This window comes from Euleptes europaea, chromosome 4 (genome assembly GCF_029931775.1).
Source record: "Euleptes europaea isolate rEulEur1 chromosome 4, rEulEur1.hap1, whole genome shotgun sequence".
In the NCBI taxonomy this organism is placed as follows: Eukaryota; Metazoa; Chordata; class Lepidosauria; order Squamata; family Sphaerodactylidae; genus Euleptes; species Euleptes europaea.
The window spans coordinates 48961768-48987317 of NC_079315.1; the positions used below are offsets into that span (position 1 = coordinate 48961768).

The 25550-nt window shown below is 42.0% G+C and overlaps 1 protein-coding gene across 1 annotated transcript in view; it reads right to left on the bottom strand.

Annotated features, from left to right (window-relative positions):
- Positions 1-4390: 4390 nt before the first annotated feature.
- The window catches only part of PTAR1 (protein prenyltransferase alpha subunit repeat containing 1), a 36632-nt gene continuing 15472 nt past the window's right edge, over positions 4391-25550 (bottom strand). Inside the window, exons 4-7 of the mRNA XM_056848676.1 lie at positions 19397-19501; positions 17081-17294; positions 6571-6887; positions 4391-4746 (exon numbers count right to left, since the gene is read on the bottom strand). Of these exons, the coding sequence (XP_056704654.1) occupies positions 4401-4746; positions 6571-6887; positions 17081-17294; positions 19397-19501 (982 nt within the window). The 3' untranslated portion in view covers positions 4391-4400. The remainder of the gene's footprint in view (positions 4747-6570; positions 6888-17080; positions 17295-19396; positions 19502-25550) is intronic.

The window sequence follows — 25550 nt, forward strand, 5'->3', positions numbered from 1 at the left end:
CTGTATTAAGTTTCTATCTTAATTATATCACCATTGCATTGTGAACAATGCTAGATATAACTATTCTGGTCCTTTGGCAGTATTACTTTTCAAGACATCTTTGTGCACAGGGAAAAAGAAAAACTTATATCATATTTTCTCTACCCATGTTTCTCTCCAAAAAGACAAATGTATTTACCCCTCCCCCCAAGTAGTAGTATTCATTTTTCCATTGCTTTAAAATACAGAATTTAAAAGTTTCTGTATTTTGCAATACCACCATAGGACGACAAATCTTTGCTCTAAATATTACAAACGCGATGTAAAAGGCTATGGCAGATTCAAACATTTTATAACCATATGCCAAAATAGTTAACTGATACATACTATATTTAAATATGAGACATAAAGCAAAGAGTCAATTGCTAATTCAGCACAGGACAATGCACACATTAATTTTATCTGCAGTAAGTATTTAATGGTTGTTTGCTTATGTTGACCTCATGGTCCAATACTCTTAAATGAGGTTCCCATTTTTGAAGGATCATTATAATATGGGGTTTGGAGAGCTATGACCTAAAACTGCCACCACCACCCCACCCCCCACGAATGGAAATGTTTCCTAGCTTGCTGAACCTCCACAGTCCTCAGACTAGAGAGGGGTTTTTGCCTTCACATCCTAGTTCTCCTCCGGGTTTCCCTCTCTCATCCTGGATGAGAGTCAGTGCAATGCTTTCTCCTCAGCCTCTGATTGCAAGAGTTTAGATGGCTCTTAGCAGCCATTGTAAGACCTGTCTATATATCCCTGGCACTGTGAGACTTCATCAAGATGTTTTGAGGACCTCGTCTCTATGGTGACCAGCTCAGCAGTGTCCTGCAGCTTCCAGGACATCACACCATTCCCTAGGGGCACACGGTTACTTCATCTAGATGATGGCTCTGGCCCTGATCCAACCTCCAGTCTTCTTGGCCATATCTCTCCTCTGGGTGGGGGTCACACAGCCCAGCTCTGCCATGGCATTGGGGCTAGAGGCAGGGAGATGGGCCCGCTCCAAACATACCACATCAGCAAATATCCACTAGAATATTTTCACCAGAAATATACCACAGCCAGACCTGATCCAGCACATGGGGGAGGGGAAGGCAGCAAGACTGCATTTGCTTATAGAGCATACAGTGCAAGAAAGAGAAAAAATAACACTCCATGAATTTTTAAATACACATCCATGGTGTAGTATTGAATAATGTTTGGTGCCATATGTGTATTAAGAACTGGCAAGAATGAACAAGTACTGGAACTGAACAGGTGGAGTCAGGTGTTTCCTCACTAGTGCTGTGGTTCATTTATTGACTATCTTGACCTCTGACATACTAAACGCTCAGTCCTGAACTACTTAGTGCTGAAGAGCTGTGCTTGGTGGCTTTTAATGTATGGTAATCACCAGAGCCTCAAGTCACAGCTAATTTAATGGAACTGCTGCTTATATAGCCTTTTCCCAATCAAAGACTTCAAAACACACACACAAAAACCACAGTTAAATTAAAATTAAGTGCTTACACTTCTTAGATTCTCAGTTACAAGATGCCACAAACTTTCACACTTGAAAATATATTCCTAAGGAATGATCTCATATAGTATTTACATAAGATATTCAAAGTATGCCATTGGAAAAAATATTTGCTTGTGACAGCTTTTTAGATTTTAAAAGAAATGTTGCGTTTTTTTGCTATGAGACATGTCGATGAATCTGTTTTCAGGTCCCTTAAGATCTCACCTGCAAAAAGGTGGGGAGTTATTTTGCTGTTTAGTCTGCACTGGAATTGTTTAAACAGTTACTAGAATATTTCCATAAATCTTTTTTAAAAACTTTGTCGAGCTATTCTGATTCTTAAAACCTTTAAGTTCTTCTACATTTTGCAAGCTACCACAACAAATCTAAAACCAGGCATCACTATTAGAAGTTGATTGAAGTCCTGGAATTTGGTCTTCATTTTGGCGTGATTCCTACTGCCTTCACTGAGAAGTTCAAAAGCGTATCAGAGGGCAGAGTCTGACCTTACACAAAGATAATGGAAGTGCTGCCAAATTTAATAAGCAGAGCTATCTCTATTCATGTATAGCTCCAGGGAATCTAGCTGGGACTTCAGTTTAAAAATCAAACAGAAAGCAACAATGGAGTTCAAGTCACGTTTCACAATTACCTTTGATAGCTCTCATAAAATCAATCCAGCTCAAGCAAAGAGGGAATAATCTTTTTATCATGAACAACCTTACTTATTTACATCCCCACTTCACATACTCTTCTTCCTCTATTGTACATTTATAAGGCTAAACTCCAGGAATGGCAAAACTGAAGGATACCAAACAGACTAAAATCCACCATGAGATGGTGTAGCATATCATTTATTGAATTAAATGAGGCTTGCATGGAAATCCCACAGGACCCCTTCAAAATGAATGGGGGATGTACCAACCCCAGCACTTAGTGGACTATGCACTAAGATGTTGTTTTAAAAATAAAATGTAATTATACACGTAATTATATTACCCTGCTTTTTCTAGTAATATTCAACTGCACATTCATAACCCAAATCTGAAACGTTCTGGGAATGGATTAGCTACAACTAAGAATTTATCTGCTGAAAAAAAATATATTCCTAGGCGGTCAATTCCTTTTATTTCAAAGCCTCTCCAATTAAACTCAGGTTTTGGGATACTAAAGAAATATCACTATTCTTCATTTGGCAAATTAATTTGTTCCAATACTTGCATGAGATTTAATCTGACCAATAAACACACCCTTTAGGACAACAGATTCAAGCTGCTGTACAGCTTTTACTAATTTCTTACCTAGAAAAGCAGCAGTATGTGGCTTTTCACTGAATAGGCACAAAGATTGTGAATGGAAAGATTTCACCAATATCTGGAGCTGTCCCAGTTGACAGGCTGGGTGAGAAACTTGAGCAAACTATTCTTTTAGTAAACAGATTGAAAAATGGTACATTTCTAAACAAGCAGTATTTGATTTGAGAAAGTGTGCACCTGTACACACGCATATACATAGTACCATTGGCTCCTTCATGACAAGCGGAGCCCTATATGGTCTGCTCAATCCAGATGTTTCTTGTACACAAAGAACATTTATATTTTGTGTGCTCCAGGTCAAACCCCCACTAAACACACAATGCTGCTACTATGAATGATGTCAACAAGGAATCCGACCCTGTATGTGTTCTGGAGGAAACAGAGCTTCAAACTGGAACCTATCCATCAACAGTGAAAATGTAGCGTGGTAGCACTATGATAGTTTTGAAATCTCTAATGTAGGAAAGCACTAAAGGAAGAAAAATCAATTGTCACAGCACCCAGTCTATGTTTGACAGATTTTAAAGTAATGGTAAAAAGCTGCTAGGAGGAGAGTGAAAGTAACAGTCCTTCCTAATGGCCACAAGGCCATTTTTTTGTTGTTTAAACTAAAAAAGGCCAGTCATTTTAAATGAATGAAAATATCTTTAGTGGTTTGTCTATGGCATGTCACACTTATGAGGAGTTGCACAAATCTGTAGTGTTCACAATACATCTGGAAGTATATATCATTAACACTGACTTGAGGAAAGGAAAATAAATAAAAATACGATATGTAATGAAAGGTTTTACATAACCAGATAGCTGGGGGGTTTTGTGTGTATATAAGGCAGAGATAAGAGCAATCTTACAACAGCTCTCCCGCAATTTTGTATCACTGGCACTACAATGCAAAAATTGTATTCAGAGCAATCCAAATGTGCACTGGAAACAGATCGACTATAGCCTGAACTCTTACAGAAGAGTCATGGAGCAACGCAATGATACAACAAAAAGTATCTTATTCACAACCAATGTGGCCAAAATTTAGTCTACACAGCTGTTCTTGAGCATTATCGGCTTGTTTTCAATGGCCAATGCATCTGAATGCTCCTTGTGCATTTGTTATAGAAGGTTGATTTGAAAGCAAACGTGCTACTAGCCAGCAGATCCACGTATCTGTTTTCTTACCATGCTATTTGGGTTAGTTACGTAAAATTTTCTATCCATCTTAATTTAAGGGACATTTGTTTTTAAGTTTATATTAAAACTAGGAGGACAGATGTTATATGGAGTTACCCTATAAAAATGTAAGTACAGAAGAAGCTTTCAATGATTAACACCAGGATATTGAAATATATATATATATATATATATATATATATATATATATATATATATATATATATATATATATATATATAAAACTAAAGCTATCATTAGCAGATGACGTTCAAAACTGACAACATCAAAAGGGTGGAAAGTGCCAAGAGCCATGATGTGCACCTGTGTTTCAAAGAGAGAATATTGCACTAAACAAGGGACCCAGCAGGTTTTTTTTTTTAAATCTCCTCCTTCACTGACCTAGAAAAGAACCCAGCCATTTTCCATATGCACCAGCAAACCTTGCCTGATCTACATCCCTGCATGTTGATAGAACCTGATCAATGAATCTGTATTCTGCTTCCAGACTGACAGAGTCCTGAAAAGAAGCACGTTTCAGGCGCTTGATTTCTTGAGTGTAGCCTTGCTTGTTGGATTCAATCAAGCCATCAACATCCATGGCCTGAGTCACTTGACCAAGGGCACCACCAGGGTGAGTGTTACTTAAAGTTCCATCGCTACAGTCTGCAGCCACTGCCCAGGTGCTTGGAAGTACAAGTTTGTTCTTTAAGTGGTGCTGAAGGTAGAACACGTGCCGTCTTCAAAGAGAAGTCAAGAAAAAAAGTCAGACTTCATTTAGCATGTCTAAGAACATGAATGACTGATCAAAGAAATTTTCTGCCCCTTTCTTCCAGCCCTCAATGTAGATTGCTTCCCCTCTTAAGCATTAGAAAAATAAAGGTTTATTCCCAACTTAGGTTTTTGTAGCTCATACCGAATTTCTGTCACTTAAAATCTCTGCATTTCTTGGTAACTGAAAGCTATCTAATTTAATACTACCTGAAACTAACAGTGCTAAACTGAGTTACACCCTTCTAAGCGCCCACTGACTTTAATGGATTTAGGATGTAATTGTGCTCATGATTTCTCTTTAACTATTAGGTATTTTAAGTGATTCATTACCAGAAGAGACAACATGAGAAATACCCTTCATCTGGAGGAGAAATACCCTTCATCTGGAGGAGAATTGTGTTTGTTTTTCTCCAGGTTTTCAGAATCTGCCACATGAATTCATATCTTCTACTCAAAGTTGGATTGCTTTAAAATTTGTCTGTGCAAGGCTGCCCTTCACAACTGGTGGAAAAATAAGTGTGCAAAATAGGATGACTTACATCCAAAAGGGTTAGATGGTGCAAGCACATTACTGAATGCCCCCAACTTCCTCTCCTTCTTGGACTGTTATCCAACAAAAAAAACCCTTCTCCTTTCGCCACCCCCCACCTTCAACTATCCTAGCCATACTTTCCTGTGGAGGCTGTGGCTGACAGACGCAGGCAGGCACGTGGAAGAAAGAATCTCTCACTATCCTGGACTGTATCATTCTGTTCCACTAGTGTCTTGAATTCCAATTTGGAAGTATCGAGATGCTAGGAACCTTGGGAAATATAGTTCTGAGAACATCCGATATCTTACATACAAGAGAGTACTTTCTGTAAGGTTCATGGGAACTTCAGACACAGCCAAAACAGCGTTCAAGGTGGTGGGGTGTAGAAAGAGACAGACAGCATAGAGAACTCTTTGTTCCTCCCATTCACTTATCTATTTTACAACCTCCATGGAAGAGTTGGAAAAGGCTTGGTTGGGGTCTGTTGATGGCAGTGGGTGGAGTGGCATACAAAGGGATTGGATTCGCATCTTCTGCAGTGAAGACTGAAACATTTAAGTTTCTCTGCGGTTCTCAAAACTTTTTTTAGTGCTGCTTTTACCATCTTGCTAAAACCACCCTCTAGTGCAGGGGTGTCGAACTCATTTGTTGCGAGGGCCAGATATGAAATAAATGTCACTTGGTCGAGCCAGGTCCTGTGTATCATAGAATTTAATTACTGGTACCGGAGATACAAACTTTATAGAAGACACGGGCAAAGCCAATTAATGATTTTTTAACTTTATTTTTTACTTAAAACACATTTGTATTTTAAGTAAAACTAATATCATTAATTGACTTTGCCTGAGTCTTCTATAAGTTTATATCTCCGGTAACTGGCATTACATTCTTTGGTACACCGGGCCTGGCTTGACCAAGTGACATTTATGTCATTAAATATTAAAACAAAAGTTGTATCATGCTTTTTCCAGGTGTGCATTACTCTTCAATTAGAATTAAATAAATCGATAGGAAATTGTGGTCTGTTACACAGCAAGTAACATTCCATACACACAGCTCCAAGAAAGACACTTTAAACTGCTTCCTGAGACACTGGATTCAGGAACCATGAGTGCATTTTGACATTCAGATTGGAAATTTTCTCTACTGTCCACCAGCACCTCTATTTTTAAAACATTTGCAGAGATTTGGAGAAAGTTGTCTGATCTGTGCTGCAAGCATCCTCTTCATACCCATATGCTTGAACACATTTTCTTACCTGTGACACCACAGCGTTTCATGCCCAGGATAACTATTAATTAGATCAGTGCAGAGCTCTACTTCTTCCTTAAGAAGAAAGGGATGATCTGGCTGCTGTTCTTCCACACAGGCAGCTTCTGCGTCATCATTTTCTTCAGCTTTTGGAAGACTGGGGGCTTGTTGATTGTTTGGCTGAATATGCATCTGAACGGTATAGTTAGTCACAGTTCTGCCAGTCAAGGACTTTAACAAAAACTGGCGGTAGTGGAATCCACTATGGTCTGAAACATGCATGGAAACCCAGTGTTTAGTGGAAGAAAGTTCATCAAGCAGAATCTGAAAATCAAAAGCAAACAGTAAAATTAAACCAACCACCATAACAAATTGCCTAGCTTTTCTATTTTCATATTTCAATTTCCCCTTAAAGTGACACTTTCAGGTCCTCTGCTATTAAGGCACACTCTTCCATGATCTTCAACACAGCTAAAACAAATGGAGCTAAAGGAAAATAAACAACTTGAAGAAATGGCTGCTGGTCAGATTAGCACCTTCATACAGACTTCCGATTCAAGGAAACTTAAAAGTGGATAAAAACAGAGTTGCACTTACCTGTAACTGTTGTTCGAGTGGTCTTCTGTGCAGGCACACATGGGACTGCGCACACACTCAGGCCAGCTTTTTTCCAGCTTTCATTTTCTAGAAGGATTAGCTCTGTAGAGCGCTCCCCTCCCCCTAGCCCACTGCTGTTGTTTTCCCACCCAAACAGTCATGTGACCAAGGGAGAGGGGGCGCTCTTCCCTCAGTTCTCCCACCTGCCACCATGGAGACAATTGAGACACCATATGACCAGTCCCGCAGTGGGGTAGGAGGGAGGGATGTGTGCCTGCACAGAAGACCACTCAATGAACAACAGTTACAGGTATGTGCAACTCTGTTTTTCATCTTCGTGTCTTCTGTGCAGTTCCACATGGGAGAGTAGAAAGCTCGCTTACCAAGGAGGTGGGTGTGGGACTCCTTCATCGAAAGAGTGACTGTAACATCGCTCTCCCCACAGCTGCGTCCCTTCTGGAGTCCATGTCCACTGAATAATGTTTGATAAATGTTGATGGCGTGGACCATGTCACAACATGATGTCTTGCAGGCTGACCCTGGAGTGGAAAGTGCAGACGCAGCTTGTGTCCTCGTGGAATGGGCCTTCACCTGTAGAAGACAGCTCACCTTGGCTCGCTCGATCGCTGAGGAGATCCAGCTAAAGAGAGACTGGGAGGAAATACCCTTACCAGGCCCCTGAAAACATACAAAAAGATTTTGTACTTTAAAGTCAGCAGTCCTGCCTAACTAAAAGTGCTCTCCTAATGTCCAAGGTGTGCATTGCTTTTTTTCCAGCAGACTCTGGATGAGGAAAAAACACTGAGAGCACAATGTCCTGGGTCATGTGAAAGGACAGCACCATCTTAGGTAGAAGTCAGGCTAAGGCATAACACAACCTTGTCCTTGTAAAACTTAGTTAAGGGCTTGTCAAACCTTAGAGCAGAGATGTTGCTAACCCTTCTATCCAATGTTATTGCCACTAGGAATGCAGTCTTATAGAAAAGAAAGATCACAAGATGCCATGGGCTCGAATCGGGCTCTCATTAACTGTGTAAGCACCAGGGAAAGACTACACTGAGGTACTGGAAGTGACGATGGTGGGTAGACATTGTTGAGACCCTTTAGGAATCTTTTACAATAGGCATTAGAAAAAAGTGACCTTGAGTCAATGCCGATTTGGAAGGCAGAAATTGCAGCCAAGTAAACTTTAATCGAAGAGTTAGACAAACCAAGGTCTTTCAAATACAATAGGAACTCAAATACTGCAGGCATTTCACAAGTCTCGGTGGCAAGACCCCGGTAGATGCCCATTCTGAAAACCTACACCACTTAGAATTGTATGATTTTCTCGTGCAGAGCTTGTGTGAACACTACAAAATATCAGTCACCCGTTCTGGCCATTGGGTTACAGGAGGATTCTTCAGGCCACCAAATGTAGGGATTCCATGCAGGGGTGTCTGAGAGGACCACTGAATAGCAGATCCTTGAAAGGAGGAAGAACCAGTACATTCCCCTTGGCCAGGGTCGACAGAGTTGTGAACCAAGGTTGCCTCGCCCCAAAAGGGGCAATCAGTATACAACTGGCTTTGTCTATTTTTATTTTGGTGATGACTCTGTTCAACAGAGGGAACAGGGGAAACACATAAGAGAACATTCCACTCCATGTTAGCTGGAACACATCCCCCAGTGACCTGTCCCCTATACCGGCTCTGGAACAAAACATGCTGCACGCTGCATTATCCTGTGTGGCAAATAGGTCTACTTGGGGTGTCCCCCACTTGTTGAAAATAAGGGCAAGATACATGGTGTTGACCGCCCACTCGTGATGATCTTGCCCTTATTTTCAACAAGTAGAGCACACCCCAAGTAGACCTATTTGCCACACAAGATAATGAAGCGTGCAGCATGTTTTGTTCTAGAGCCGGCATAGGGGACAGGTCACTGGGGGTTGTGTTCCAGCTAACATGGAGTGGAATGTTCTCTTATGTGTTTCCCCTGTTCCCTCTGTTGTTATTTTCAACAAGTGGGACACACCCCAAGTAGACCAAAGGGAAGGACAATAAATTCGTAATGCTTGTCCCCACACATGAATCTGAGATATTTCCTACAATCCCTGTGGATAGCAATGTGGAAATATGCATCTTTTAAATCAAGAACCATGAACTACATGCCCTTTTCTAACAGTGGGAGCACCTCCGCCACAAAGATAATTCTAAAGTTGCATACTTTCAAAAATTTGTTAAGATTCCTGAATTGGTCTTCCTCCCCCCTCATCCTTCTTATCAAGTAGAAAGTAACGGGAGTAGAACCCCCAGAGGGTGCAACTCTGAGGAACTTCCAAGATGGCCCCTTTTGCCAGCAACTCTTCCACCTCTTGCAAAAGGAGAGGTAGTGCATGTAAGGACAAAGTGTTAGGAGGAAGACATGGAGGCAAACTCCAAGAAATAACCAGTTTATTATTTTCAAAACCCATAACTCAGATGAAACGTGTTGCCAACATGGCCAAAAGAATGATAATCTGTCTCCAAAACATAATTTGGGCTCTAGTCAGGCTGACTTGCCCTTGGTCCTAGTTGGGGAAGTGTGACCTCCTATTTTAGCCCTAGGCTTAGACTGGAATCTCCTATCATGTTGTGCAGTGGCATAAGGAGGACAGAACTGGGATTGGGACTGAGGTTGCCTATGTATGGCTTCTGGAAGGTCTGCCCATGCCTTGGAAAATACCTTGGCATATAAGTGGAGGATTGTGCAGGAGTGATCCCCAGGGACTTGGAGCTTGATTTTATTTCCCTTAATCTATTGAGGAGCACATCCATTTGGTCACTGAAGAGATTAGACCCCTCAAATGGAAGATCCTCGATCCTAACCCTGGTGTCCTGTGGCAGCACTGATGCTCACAACCAAGAGTGCCACCTGAGAGCCACTGATGTTGCCATGGCTTTACTAGAGGCATCTGCTACACCGTAAGCTGCTGATGTCCATTAGCTTGCAGAACCTTACCTAGGGTCTTTTTATCAGACTCCAAAAGACCGATGTATTGGGATATTTTATCCCAACGAAAATATTGGTAGTGGCCCATTGCTTCCAAAAAGTTACTTATTTTCAATGAAAAGACCATGGATGTATATAACTTACAACCCATAAGGTCCAACTTTCTACCCTCCTTGTGTTGTGGGGAGGAGTGCGTGCTAGATCTAAACCTTCCTGGGAGGGCCTCCACTATCATGGTATTTGCGACCTGGTGGTGTGCCAGGAATTCACACCCATCCTGCATAACCATATACAGTGACTCGGCTTTACATGCCGAAGCAGTCCAGAAGCAGGCCTTGCCCAATTAGCCTGGATAATGCCCTGCTGTCCATGAAGGGGAGGGTGTCCTCGGACTCATAGGAACGTCGAATAAAGGTGATTGGTGCCGAGAATGATGCTCCATCCTATGCTCCTCTTGACCTCATGTCGAGGGAAACTCACAGGCATCACATTGCCTCAGAAATCTGCTCTGTCTAGGGGAGAGATGCATTTGAGGTGAAGGCTGTTGATGAAGCAACCGACAGTGCCAAGCTGAAGCCATACTATTCGCCATACTTTGCACCAGTGATAATGGGTCCCCGCTCGTACATGGGAGCATGTGCCCTCCAACCTGCTTCGACAGCGAAAGACTGTGCCTGCTCCCTGTGAGGGAGTCCAGAGGCGAAAGGGAGCCCAGAAGTGAAAGGCTACCTTTGGATTAGGCTAACCTTAATCATCCTGCTGAGGGGAAACCCAATGGCGAGGTGTTCCTTGCACCGATCAATCCCAATGGTGATCCCCCACTTCTGGGGACTTCGGCTTCGAAGGCTTGGTCTGCTTACCAGATTTATCTGCCAACACATCCCCCGAGCATTTCTTTGACTTTTTATGCAGCGGGAATGAGAAAATACTCGAGGTCGAACCCTTAGAGGAGTTAGTGGACTTAGAGTTGGAGTGGTTCGTCAGTGGAACAGGCTTCCTCGGGAGGTGGTGAGTGCTCCTTCCCTGGAGGTTTTTAATCAGAGGCTAGATGGCCATCTGTCAGCAATGACCTTAGGCAGATCATGAGGGGGGGCATCTTGGCCATCTTCTGGGCATGGAGTAGGGGTCACTGGAGGTGTGGGGGGAGGTAGTTGTGAATTTCCTGCATTGTGCAGGGGGTTGGACTGGATGACCCAGGTGGTCCCTTCCAACTCCACGATTCTATAATTAGAGGGCACCGGGACAGATACGAAAGATGGTGAACAATCTGTCAGAGCCGATGTGGAAGGCTGGGGCTCCAAGGATTTCTTCCAGAATGTCGCCTCAAGTCCGGTTTCCCTTTCCTGTCAGGCCTTGGGAGTAAGCAGGGCACACAACCTGCAAGAGGTCAGAATGTGTCCCATTCCCAAACACATGGCATTCCTTGTGTTCATCACTTTTTGCCATTTTAGTGGTACAGGCAACACAGTTTTTCAAAAGGGCCCCTTTTGATTTAGTTTTCTTGTTACCGTCAGTATCCATATCTCCGCAGCTAAGGCAGACTAACCAAACTGAGATTACTAGATCTGAAGCAAAGTAGTCCTCTCTCCGCAGCGACAGAAAAATAATTCTGGGAAGAGCAGCCCCTCCCCCTTGGTCACGTGACTGTTGGGTGGCAAAACTACAGCACTGGGCTAGGGGGAGGGGAGCAGTTTACAGAGCTAATCCTTCTAGAAGCTGAAAGCTGGAAAAAATCTTCTCCGTGGCAGGACTGCACGCGTGAGCAGTCCCATGTGGGACTGCATAGAAGACACGAAGATGAAAATATGTTAAATTATGTCAGCTGTATTTGAAAAACAGGTTTTTCAATCTAAGATCTGTGATGTCAAATGCTGTAAGTCAAACATTCCCTCTGCTTCCTTGCCATTTCACCATGAAGGGTACCTTCTAATGAGAAATATACACTTTAAGCAGTTTTGAGGGGAATATATATATACACTTTAAATATACACTTTAAGCAGTTCGGAACCCTTGTTTGGGGTTTGTGGATATATTTATTTATTTTGAAATGTGACATTCAGCAATAAGGGCCAATAGTCTTTAAAAAGTAAATCTCTGTTAAACTTAAAGACTATTGTATCAGATTTGCTTTTGGCTCTTATCACTGAATGTCAAATTCAGGGGTTGGCAACCTGTCTATTTTGTTACCGATCTGTGTATTTTCATCAGGGTAGGCCATTTTTTACTTTTATCATCACGTCCTAATACAGATGTACCCAAATTTTGGAATCTGTAGTAGAGAAACAAAATTTCTGAGCTTTTTCAAACTCTGCCCCTTTCAATTAAGAGCCTATGACCTGTACAAGTTACACTTTGAGGATCGTGGGATCTAATGCCCACAGGATCATTATCTACCTATGTGTGTGGTAAGTGCTGTCAAGTCACTTCCGACCTATGGTGACCTTATGAATTAATGACCTCCAAAATGTCCTATTAACAGCCTTCCTCAGGTCTTGCAAACGGAGGGCCGTAGTTCCCTACCCTGAACAAAGTTTACAAATAGCAATTTTCTGGCCTTTTTCTGTACTTTCTGAGAGCAAGTTCTCTCATATAACTTTTTAAAAATTATGGCTTTTCACTGACTACATAAGTGTGACCACATTTTCCCACCTGGCATTTTCAATCTGTTGCTTAAATCACATTTATAATTATTTAGCTTTCAAGAGCCAAATAGAAGAAGAATTGGTTTTTATACCGTGATTTTCTCTACCTTTATAAGGAGACTCAAACTGGCTTACAATTGCCTTATTTTCCTCTCCCCACAACAAACACCTTGTGAGGTAGGTGGGGCTGAGAGAGTTCTGAGAGAACTGTGATTAGCCCAAGGTCATCCAGCAGGCTTCATGTGTAGGAGTGGGGAAACCAACCCAGTTCACCAGAGTCCGCTGCTCTTAACCACTATACCAAGCTGGCTCCTACAACATCAGCATCTCAGTTCTATTTTCTTGTACGCACATCTCTGTAACAGTTGCTGATTCAGCACGTCAGAAACAAAGGATTCTGAGATGCCTCCAAATAGAGAAATTACTTAACGATTAAAACAGACTAGTATGTGGCATGGGATACCTGCCTGGGAGAAGGCAGAGAGAGAAGCAACTAGTAATTTTAGGTCATGTGTTAAACATTAAAAACAATTAAACCTGCAGCAGAAAGAATAGTGAAGAGACCCATACTTTATTTACAATTAGTTCAATACCACTAATGATGAGTAGGTCTCCCACTCTATGACTATGCGGCTAGGATTTAGATTTTCTGTTCATGGACATTTTCGGGGGTGCCCTGATGTCATTACTTATCTTAGAATATTGATTCCTAGCAATATTATGCATATGATTATGCTAAATTTTAATGAACTAATTGCTGATATATCTTTGGATTTAAGACAGATAGGTAACCTTAAACTTGTCTTTATGGGGCAAAATAAATACACTCAAAATGAATATTTATACCTAGGATTATTTAAATTTTATGTGCAATTCCTATTCCTATACCTTGTAGATCTATTCATAAAATTAATACTTTAGTTTGGAAATTTATGTAGGGTTACTTACTGCCTCAGATTTCTTTAAAAAGGATGCAACTCCCATTTAATGACAGAGGATTTAGTTTCCCTTGTCTTGGTTTACATCATCAGGAATATTTGTTAACTTGAATTAATTGTCCTGGGATCGTTCCTTGCAGTTGGACTATCTATCTTGGATCTTTTGGAGACGTCTTGTCTGGTGCCCCTCTCTAAGTGGAATGCATTAAGTTATGCTAGAGTGGATTCCATTCCCTCCTTCAGTTTTTGCAGCTAGAGAACTCTAATGCGTAATGTTATTATAATATCAATTTCATCCATTGTCATTTGCTACATTAACATTAGGGCCAATCAAAACCTAAAACTTGTGATTAGGTCTTTTTTACAGAAGGCTTGGACCAATATGGGGATTTTCCCGCTGGACCAATTCATAGACTATGATGATGAGTTTTTGTCATTTTCTCAGCTGAGATCTAGATATGGCGTGTTAACTTCTGTTGAAAGGCAATATTTACAATTGCAACATCTGTTGGTATTAAAACATGTCCTTGCAGTATTAAGCGTCTCAAACGCCTCTTAAAGTTTCCAGGAGCAAAGGAGACTCTGAGACATTTAATGTTTTCTACATCGATTCAATTAGGGTTTCCAGGGCAAATTGATGCAGAAAACAAAAGCTACGTTTGTTTACAAATATCTAATGTTGATTAATAAATATGATATGCAGATTCTCAGGAATGAATGGAATAAGGAGCTAGATCTCCCTATTTTGCCGAAACAATGGGAAATGGTCTTAAAGTTTATATCTGCTCTCTCTGTGGATCTTAAGTTATGACTTATTCAGCAATATGTTTAAAAAACATTAAACACCATAGCAACTGCTTAGTAAAGCCACTCTGACCCCAGCCTTTGGCTGGGGAGGGCAGGGCATAAATAAATAAATGAAGGATTGAGCAAAGTGTCCAATTTTTGGCACTGTAACTCACAGAATGAGTCCCTTAAACATATGCTTTGGGTGTGCCCAGTCAATCGTTTTTTCTGGGAAGAAGTTATTACTCTTACCAATACTGTATTAGAATGTTCATAGATTTTAAACTATCTGTCTGTTTCTTGAAGGATATCAGCTGGTCAACGACAACGTACCCTCCGTGCCCTTACTACAGCAAAAAGACTTGAATGACAACACTGGAGAGATAAATGCCCACCTCCTGTAAATCAGTGGATTGAGGACCTTTCCACTTATCAAATACTTGAACGCATGCCAAAAATGACAGTTGCACATGGACTTATTTTTAGATATTTGGAAATCTTTTACAGACATTTATGTGTAGATCTGCCACCAATGTTATATTTTTGTTTCTACTCTCGATATACTTTCCCCCCTTTTTTATTAGTTGCTGAATTTTGAGTCCCCCCATGTTTTTTTCTGTGTGTGTGTGTTTGTTTTTTAAGGGGAAAGGTTTACTGTACGATTCTGTGCCTTGCCTGAAAAGCAGTGGGGAAGGAGAACAAAACAAAGTTGCAGACAGGGGTGCAGAGATTCAAATGGTGCTTCTGGATACAGATAGCTATGAACAAACAGGCAGCTGAGGACTGCAATCACAGACAGTGCAGAGAAAGAGGCTCCAGAAAGCAGCTACAATGGCCAGGAAGCATATCCTGATCTAGAATCTCCTTCCTTTAGGACTGTGCTTCTAGCCTTTGGAAAGACAGGAGGGAAGTAGGAGCTAGATGCTGGTATGGAATCAGTAGATTATTCCTATGCATGGCCTCCTTCCTTTGAGGACTGGCCTTTCCCCTCAGAAGTGACCTTAACATGCACTCACACTATACTGTACTAAATGTAAGTAACAGACCTAAACACTATTTTGAATTAATTAGAAACGGGATATTGAAAACAAATGTTTTGACTATTTTTATAACTTTCTAGGCCCCCAGAGTTGTAGTGAGCCTTCCAAAGCTAGGAAATTATGTACAAGCCTCTTTAGTTGCAGCATTCATTGGGATGGATTCAGACTAAATTTTCAATCAGCAGAACAAACTTTCATGATCCTCCTTCTCACTGCAGCCCTCTGATCTCCACAAAATGCTGCTCCTGGGGTGCCAGGGGACCCTGAGGAATGATGTGGAGGAAGTCTGCAGTGTGAAGGGGGAATTGGTAGAAATTGCTAATTTAGTCTGGATCTAATCCTTAATTTTCCTGGATTAAACGTTAGAATGGCTGCTTTAACTTTACTGGAACTTGTTTTTATTTTAAAGCAAACTGAAAGTGCCCTAGCTGTCCATGTTCTTTTAATTTTTTTTTCTACACTCCCTTTTTGAAAATTAAGAGACTGCTAGACTGCCCAATTTTCTCTTGGGGTAGGTGACATACTTTTCAGGTTATAATTAAATATCCTTATCATTCTGGAAGGTTCTTAAGTGACAAGCTGGGGCATATAAAGTGACTTCCTTGCAAGGAGGTGAAAGGAGCTTACAGCTTTTGCAAAGTCAGCACACTTCCCTTGAAAATGCCTGGCGGGGCAGTAGACAGCAATGGAGATTAAAGAATGTAGAGTCAAACACAACTACTGTAGAAGGTCAAAGTGCTTGCATAATAAAGAGGCACCAAGCCTCGTTCACTGATGAGAAATAGCAACTGGAAAATCATTAGGATATTGTCCTTTTTTCCATTTTAGACAGGATAGGTGCCAATAATTTTCAATTTGCTTGCACAATCTATTTTAGAGAGCACCCATTGAGAACAGCCCTGAAGAGGTGGAACCAAGTGCTTTTCAAACAGACAATTCTGTTCATGCTGATAAGGCATTTCAAGCAGTTAGCCATATTCTGGCTGCTTGATGTCACGTTAATTCATTAAATCTGCATAAGCTGATCTGAAGGATGTCCTCAGTTATTTGAAAGGCACTTGTAAACACCACCATGTTGCTTCTAAATTGTCTGATCTCTCTCTCAACCTATACCAATGAACTACTTGCATTTTAACAATGGTCACTGTCATTAGAGAATATAGGCAGAAGCACCAAAATTATAGTATTAAAATATGTGTTAATTTTATTCTAATGGGAGACTTTATGGCTTGTACCTGTATATAATTTATCCCTGGTCTCCACTGCTCTACCCAGCTCCCACACTCCTTTGCCTCCCCACTTGTCATTTTGAATTATAACTGAATAATATTGTTTAGTACTCTATGCAGCTGTTAGTTTACTATCTTCTTTATAAAACTCAGCTCAATCCAGTTCATATCATTTTTAACTTTCTTGCTTGCTGAAACAAATCTCATTAGTCTTTGGGGACGACATTCAGTTCCAAAGATAAATTATTATTCCAGCTCATATGCTTCTTACAAGGTTAGAATTCAGACATTCTGTTCACTGTGGTACCCTACCTTTGTACTGAGCTTTGCCAAGTGTTGTAAAACCCAGATGCGATGGGACCAGGCATTATAATTGCTTGGATATCTCCCAGCAGCTTCACAACAGACATCCATTTCTTCTTTTACTAATCGTTGTATCCTTTCTGTTGGTGCCATTTCCAAATTCCCTTTAGTCACCAGAGTGTGCAAGGAGTTTTCCTGAATTAGTTGTTGCAGCACCCATCGTCTGGTTAAATGGTGTAGAGAGTTAAGAGCGTAAAAGCCAATTTAAGAGAGTGAAAACATTTTATTTTGTGTTTTTTTTCATTAGACTGGTTCTTAATTAAGAACACATTCAAAGGTAGAATGGAGAAAAGAAAAGAAGAAATACAGTCAAAACTCTCACATCTCCCTAGTGGAACCCAAATGCTTTGTCAATATTTCATCCAGTGGGCACGATGGTCTGACATTGAATCCTTCTAAATAAGGCATTTAAATTGTACTTCTTTTTGCTTCAGAGGATAGCCATGTTAGTCTGCCATAGAACAGCTAGATTTGAGTCAAGCAGCACCTTTAGGGTTGCCAATCTCCAGGTGGTGGCTGGAGATCTCCTGGGACTATAACTTATCTTCAGGCAACAGGGTTCACCTGGAGAAAATGGCCGCTTTGAAAGGTGGACTCTATGGCATTGTACCCCACTGAAGTCTCTCCCCTCCCCAAACCCCATCCTTTTCAGGCTCCATCCCCAAAATCTCCAGGTATTTCCCAAACTAGAGCTGGCAACCCTAAGCACCTTAGAGACCAACAAGATTTTGGGGGTATAAACATTTGAGAGTCAAAGCTCCCAAAATGGTCTGAGTCAAAGAATTTGATAAAGGGAGTTTTGACTCTCGAAGCTTATACTTTCTTTAGTGTGACCTGAGCTCCTCACTGATAATCATCTTCATAGAATGACCTTCATTCCATTTTTCTGCAATGCAGATCTTTATCCACTCTCTCCAAACCATTCATAATTTTGGCTTGGTTCAGATGTAATGCCAAACTCATCGTTTGGTGCTTCTCTAACAAGTCTTTTGTTTGTGCTGTCCCTCCTCCCTCCTTTCCTTTCATGTACTCAGAGTCAATTAGCTATTTCCTCTTCAGCATAAAATATAGTTCACAAAGAACCTTCAAACTGAACTATCATTTTGTAAACCTCCCAATGTCTTTTTTTCTAAACTAAAAAGGATCAAACATTTTAGTTTGTCCCCATAGTTGCTTTTTCTGTGTCTTTCAAACATTTAGATATTCTTTCTTGAAATGGGGTCACCAGAAATGTACACAGTATTCTAAAAGAGGCCATGCAATAGGTTTATATGTTATAATGTTTTCTGCTTTAGTTAAAGCTACCATCCTAATAGTTTGTAACATTCTTATACTGATGCAGACTACAGAGTTAACATTTTCATTAAGATCTCAATATTTCTATCCGGGTAATGTCAGGCTCCGTCTACACATGGAACAAAATGAGATGGCAGAACCCCAATGAAGTAGTCGGCACCCACTTCAGATTGTAAGCCCATGAATATGGTCTCTGTATCCTTCCCCATATTAAATGTACTGCATATTAAAAAAGACAACTATCATGCCCAAGAGGAAGATTCTAGCCCAGAATGCTTCCTGGTGCATTAATACTGTATTTACATAGAGTGGTTTACATAGGGAACATTCACAAATATTACTCCCCTACACACACACTCACTTGTAGGTTGCAGTAGTATCTACCATAGAACTTCTAGCCCTTCATCCTCATTTTGCCACATGTGTAAGACCAAGCCTGAGTCAATGCAAAAATATATACTGCACAACAAAATTAGCTTTTAATTTAAAAATAAAAACTCTTTACACTGTAGAGGTTATTGGGCCCACCTGCCAAAAAGGGCTTCTTACAGCGCTCCCTCTGCCAAGTCAAGTCCAAGGGTACTTTAGGAGCTTTTTCTGAAGTGTTCTCTTCATGAGCAAATTAGAAGAGCTAATTCTTGTGAAAATTCCACAGATTAGCTTTTAACTGAACTGTTTTATGTACCCTGCTGAGATATTATCGCTTTTGGGTAATGATTTTTGTAACTATACTGTATTGTAAGAAATTTACTTGCGTATTGCCACTGATAGTTTGAATTTTCTGTTAAACAGTCTTGAATTTAAGAAAAGTGCTTTATAAATCTTTAAAATATCAAAGAAACAACCTCCAATTAAACAATCTGATAATTTCTCAGATGGCATTTATGACACATGCTTCAGCAACAAACAAACAAAATATCCATATTTCAATATGTTATCTAAGAAAACAAAAAAGAGACATAGACAAACCTGTGAATCCATGTTTCTGGACTCTTCGGAAACTTAGTTAGCGCCAGTTTCCCAAGATGTAAATCTTTAACTGGATTTAAAGTGCCAGATAGTATTAGTTCTTTCCTGAACAAACAAATTAAGAAAGACAAATATTAATTTAAAATGACCGGCACAGTAATTATTTTAAACAATGACAAAAGCATGTTATCATTTCACTGAGTCACACAGAGTGAAGTATCATTTTAAATTGGTTTGGAGCAGTCAATACACTGCCTTGATGAAGCAGTAAGTGCCAAGCAGCACTGAAAGCACTGTTGGCATACAAAATACTTTGTGCCACATGAGCATCTTTTCCCACGCAACCAATGATCATTTCCTGTATTTCATTAAATGTAATGCACATTTAAACAAACACTGTGGATCAAATTCCCACCCTGCACCGTGCAAATCTATAACCCTAGCCAATTCCAAATGAGAGGGGCAGAGGTGTAAAATGGGCTGCAGCAAGTGTTTTTAGGTGGTGGAACACAGATGAACTGCTGGCTGGTTCTACTATTGTCAGCAATTTCAGGAATTAAAGGGGAGTCTTAAATCCTTGTGTCGTTGTAACAGAAAAAGTAATTTAGTATGAATGGTCTTTTGAGAAAAAGGAATTTTAAATGACCAAAAGCCATACTTGAGATTTCTGGAAATGGTCAAGGAAAAAACAGAACAAATTATAATTTCATTTCCTTACATTAACACACTAACAGTGACTAACTCCTTCCCATTCCAGCATCTAAGCAATGGAGTTCCATCATTTCTGCTCCTACTGAATGTAATACTTTAATTTCCATAAAAAAACATGAAGTAGAGAAAGCCAGTGCATGTCAGCTTCATTGCAGCTTACCTTTTCCACTAAATCCCCAACAGGCTGCCTACTACACTCATCCTTCTGTCCACCTCATACCAGTTCTCCCATTTAGGTTCCTTCAGATATTATGATTTCTCTACACTGAAAGCACTTCTGAGTATGGTAATTAGTGAAAGCTGTGTGCACATAACAGGTGACAACCACACATACCTCTTTGATGCTGTACACAGAAATGGGAAAGCCCTGGTAAGCTACAGCATACCACCCATGAAGCTACCTTACAGCGCATTTCTCAGAGGAATGCCTGCGCCGGGCTTAGGAGGCAATGGCACCGCCGAAACCTCTACCTGGCGCAAAAAAAACATGCAACCTTACGCCACCTAAAAGGTGGCGTATCTTGACAATAAAAAAGGGGCGTTCCTGAGCCGAAATGGCTCAGGAGGCCGACTAATGTAGGCCCCACCTCCCTGCCAGCGCCAAAACACCCCAGGAATGCCTCCCGGGGCGCCGTCTGTCATGGGCCCTGCCTTCGGAGCTGAGGACCCAGAGGACTCTGTAGCTGAAGTGGAGGAACAGGTTGCCTCTGGGCCTTCAGTACCTCCATTGCAGTCAGTAGTACAGGAGCCTGAAACAACTCAGCAGGAACCACAGCTAGGCAGAGAGATGGAACAAAGGCAGACAGAAGCTACTCGTCCCCCAACTCCTGCAGTGGAAGCTGAGAATGGCAGCCCTCCAAGCTCACCTGAACCTGATAGGCATATCAGGACTCGCCAGCGTATAGTTTTGCAGAGTAGGCGAAGGAGTGCTCGCCTGGAAAGCCTAAGCAGACAGAGAACTGGTGCTGAGTCGTTGCAGGATGAAGCCTAGCTTGGAAGTGCACTGACTGATAAAGGCAGTGCAGGCACGCTTTCACTTTGCGGAAGCAACTGTGCAATTTCCCTGCCTTCTTGCTACTGCTATGATTGATCTTTCCGGCCGTTGACTCCTGCCTGTTTTGACGACGCCTCTGAATACTGACCTTGGGAGATAGCAGAATCTTTGTTGCCTGCTCCGAAAGGGGCTAGATACCCCCCCGCACGTCTGAGGACTGCGGGCACCGCCCAGCCCTTGACCTACGCCGGCACACCGTCATGCCTCCTGGGTCATTGCTGGGGCCTGTGCCAGCGGCCGGAGGGAGCCTCCCCCAGCGGCCGGGCCTGCACACCGGTGCTGGGGCCACTCACGCCAGCGTGCGCCTTCCGGGCGCCAGCATTGTGGGCCCCTGCGCCTGCAGAGGCCTTTGTTGGCCTCCTATGGCCTTTCAGCGCAGCTGCCAGTACGGCTCAGGAATGCACTGTTATTCTGAATTAGAGCATTGGTCTATCAAAGTCGCTACTGTCTATTCAGTGACTGGTGGTGGCTTTCCAGGGTCTCAGGCAGTGTCTTTCACATCACCCACTACTTGATCTTTTAATTGGAAATGCGAAGAATGAACCTGGGACCTTCTGCATGAATAGTAGATGCTCTTCCCTCCTCCCTGGAGCAAAAATATCCACGTGCAATTGTTCTACATGCCTGGCTGCACATGAGTCGTACTTGTTTTCCCACAAGTGCTTTCCAAGTAGGAAAATCATACTATTTGAAGCAGTCCTTTAAACCTCTCCTTTTCACTCAACATTAAAATCTGCCTCCTATTTTCTTCTTAATACCCAATACACAGAGCATCAATCACTGCTTAGAAAATATTTAAATACAGAGAAATTCAAGAGACAGACCCAAAAGCTAAGCTTTAACAAAAAGGGGTTTTCATTTTTTGCAATATATTCAATGGTTCAGTGAAGCTATCTGTGTTAGTGCCATTTTTTAGAAGATGGAAGTAAGATTCAATAAAAATGGAAGGCTTTTAACAAGGTACAGAAAAAAAAGGATAAGAACAATTTAGATTCTCTGCTGCAGGCTGTTAAGGCACTTATCCCATACAACAGACTGCAGATTATTTTACTCTCTAGTTTAATTTCTATAATATTAAAGTGTAGTAAGGTAAGCAAATTTATCATGACCTTAAACTTCAAAAGGGAGAACCTAATTTGAATTATTATGAACAGGCAATGGCTCTTGGATTTCTGATATTTATATACACTTTGACTTCTTGCTAACCTGCTCAGCTGAAAGTCACCAGGGGAAAGGGAAAGCACAGGGCTATATTGCTCTCATATTGAATTTGAGTTCTGGGAGTAGAAAACAGAGATCCAAAGCCCTCAAATTCATAAGCAAACAGCTCCAGATCTTAATCCCGAGGGCTTAAATGTGCTGCCACTTATGTGGGCATTTATTAAAGGAGAACAGGCATCTTAGCAAATGCTGCAAAAGAATATATTACAACATAATGGGTTGGATCCTGTGTAGTTTCCACTGGTGCAGGGCTGGAGCCCTTTTCACCTATTCCCCCCTTCCTTGGGAGAACTCCAGTGCCCCCTCAAACTATGGATCCCCATCTCCCAAGAACAACATTTTAGGAGCCGCTTTATGCTGCCGTGGGGGAGGGGGAATCCGCATTCCCCTCCTTGTGCCCACAGAAATTCTAGGAAGGTTCCAAGCAAATATTATTACATTGTCAGACCTCTAGCACTTTGACATGAATCCAAGCTCAAATCCAACCTTTTCACGTGTATATTACTGAAATTACAGTCTTTACAGAAGCCATTCCTAAGAACAGTTCCCTATCTAGCACTTGGTTAAGCACTCTTTACCACGTATCATGCAAACATTTTTCTGCAAAACAAACTCAGGCCAGTTCTTCTATGACATTAAGCAACAGAGCTGTGAAGGCTACACAAAGAAAATCACATCAGCTCAACTCCAGAACACTTCATTGGCATGACAAGTGATACAAGGGTTGCCAAAAACGGCACTGGATAAAAAGATATTTCACTTTCATGGCATGATCTAAGGATGCAGAATGACAGCTGAAAGGACTCATTGGTTATAGAACTGGGAGAGCAAGCAAGGATATGAATATGAGTTCTCCCCAAGCTTCTGAACAAAACTACTTTACATTTAGAGAATAATATGTAGCAAATAATGCAACAAAAATATTATTCTAAATAGAAAGTTAGGGGGTGGGTAGAATAAGGCATTTCCAAATTTATTCGTGCTCTAAAATAATGACTACTGTAAGATAATGCAGCCACGTTTACTGCCAAGTGGACAAAAAAGATGTATAGTCTTGACATTTTGGGTTTGTTTACACCTTAGGCTCCATCCAGCTAGTTTCCCAGGTGTAATTGCTCTTCTGGATTCCCCCCCCCCCGCATGGACACTACCTTCATTAATCTGACATATAGTCAAATTCTTGCAAAACATTTATCTATCGACTGCCCTATGTATTCCCCCCCCCCCAAAAAAAAAAGCTAAGGAAGAGAGTTGTTACTAAAAGAGCAAAAGAAAGCATAGTGGATATCCCATCAGAAACAGGAGAAAAATATTGGGAAGATTAGCAGGGTTTTTTTTTTCTTCTTTCAACCAGTAGGCTGAGATGATGAGAAACTGTCCTATGACCACACCTATTAAATCTGGCCCCATCAGTACCAATGCTAATCAAAGCTTTTTTGATCCTAATCTTCTGATAGGGGTTCTTTAAAGATTATCCAAGTTATAACATAGATTCACAAGGGCAGCTTCTACCCATCTAATACTCAAGTATGCTGTCCTCACAGAAAGGCTTAAGAGAGGGTGAATGCTCTGATGAGGACCATAGGTTCTGCTTGATGCACACAGACCATCTGGAACCCAATGGCTACATCTAACAAAGCAAAAAAGCTGTGTTTCAAGTGCCGCTGTAGCAACATGGAAGATCTGTAATTGGATCTTCCAATGTTTTCTTCTTACTTTAAAGCAATCACAGGGGGCTTTGAATTTGATTCCTGGGAAGGTCAGTTCAAAGATACTGAGATACCACCTAAAAGATCCTATTTCCCTTTTATGTCTACCTTACTTCTAAGAGCAAGACTCACTAACAGCTATCTCAATATGTAAGCAAGATCATAAGGGCAAGGCTATGGAAGTCTCGGGGTACCACAGCGTCAGCAGATTTGATACCACTAACAGTATTTCCCCCCTTTATATCATCTCCTTCACTGGTCACGGCAAACAAATTACCCCACTGCAAACATGATGAAGTGCAGAATAAGAACATATTCAAATATTACCGCTTCTCTTGAAGGTACCTCAATGTAGAGTCAGCCTATCATTATTTAAAGGATGTTTGTGCCAGCTCTGGCAGCCTACTGAATGAGCTTGTTTAACATATAGACATTACAATACTACTACTACAATCTATAGCAGGGGTCAGCAAACTGCGGCTCGAGAGCCGCATGCAGCTCTTTGGTCCCTTGAGTGCGGCTCTCCGAACTTGGTTCGGAGCCCCTGCTCTCACGCCTGCTCACGCCTGCAGCCGGGCTGCAGAGCCGGCGCGCCTGAGAGGGAGAGAGCGAGCGAGCGCGAGACAGCAGGCAAGCGGGCATGCTGTCTCCCCCCCCCCTGCCGTGGAGAATGGCCGGGTCCCCCTTTCCCTTGCCCTCAATGGTTGGGAGGCTAAAGCCTCCCCTTCCCTCTAGCCGCATGATTGCTGGGCGGGCGGCTGGGCGGTTCCTGGCCTGGGCCCGCCCATCTATCAGCTGTTGGGCAGGGCGGGCTTCCTTTGGCGGCGCGTCCCCGGCAGCGGCGCTGGGCCGCGGCGCCCTGTCTTCTGCAGCGCCGACTCAGTTCCCCTGTCATCTTCTGGGCCTGCGGGTCCCTGTAAGCCGGGAAGAGGCACACTTTGGAGCCAGCGCAGGGGCTTGTTTGGTAAGTGGAGGGTGGCAGGAAAGCCCCGGGGCGCGGGGTGGGCCCCCCGACCCGGGACACATGTAATGCTACAACTCGGGGTCTGCTGAAGCTGGAGGTTGGGAGATTCAAAACTGATAAAAGGAAGTATTTCTTCACACAACGCGTGGTTAAATGGTGGGATTCCCTGCCCCAGGAGGTGGTGATGGCTGCCAACTTGGAGGACTTTAAGAGGGGAGTGGACCTGTTCATGGAGGAAAGGGCTATCCATGGCTACTAATCAAAATGGATACTAGTCATGATGCATGCCTATTCTCTCCAGGATCAGAGGACCAGGCCTATTATATCAGGTGCTATGGAACGCAGGCAGGACAATGATGCTGCTCTGGTCTTGCTGGTGGGCTTCCTGGAGGCACCTGGTTGGCCACTATGGGAACAGACTGCTGGACTTGAAGGGCCTTGGTCTGATCCAGCACGGCCTTTCTTATGTTCTCATGTGTTTACTGTGTCTGTGAA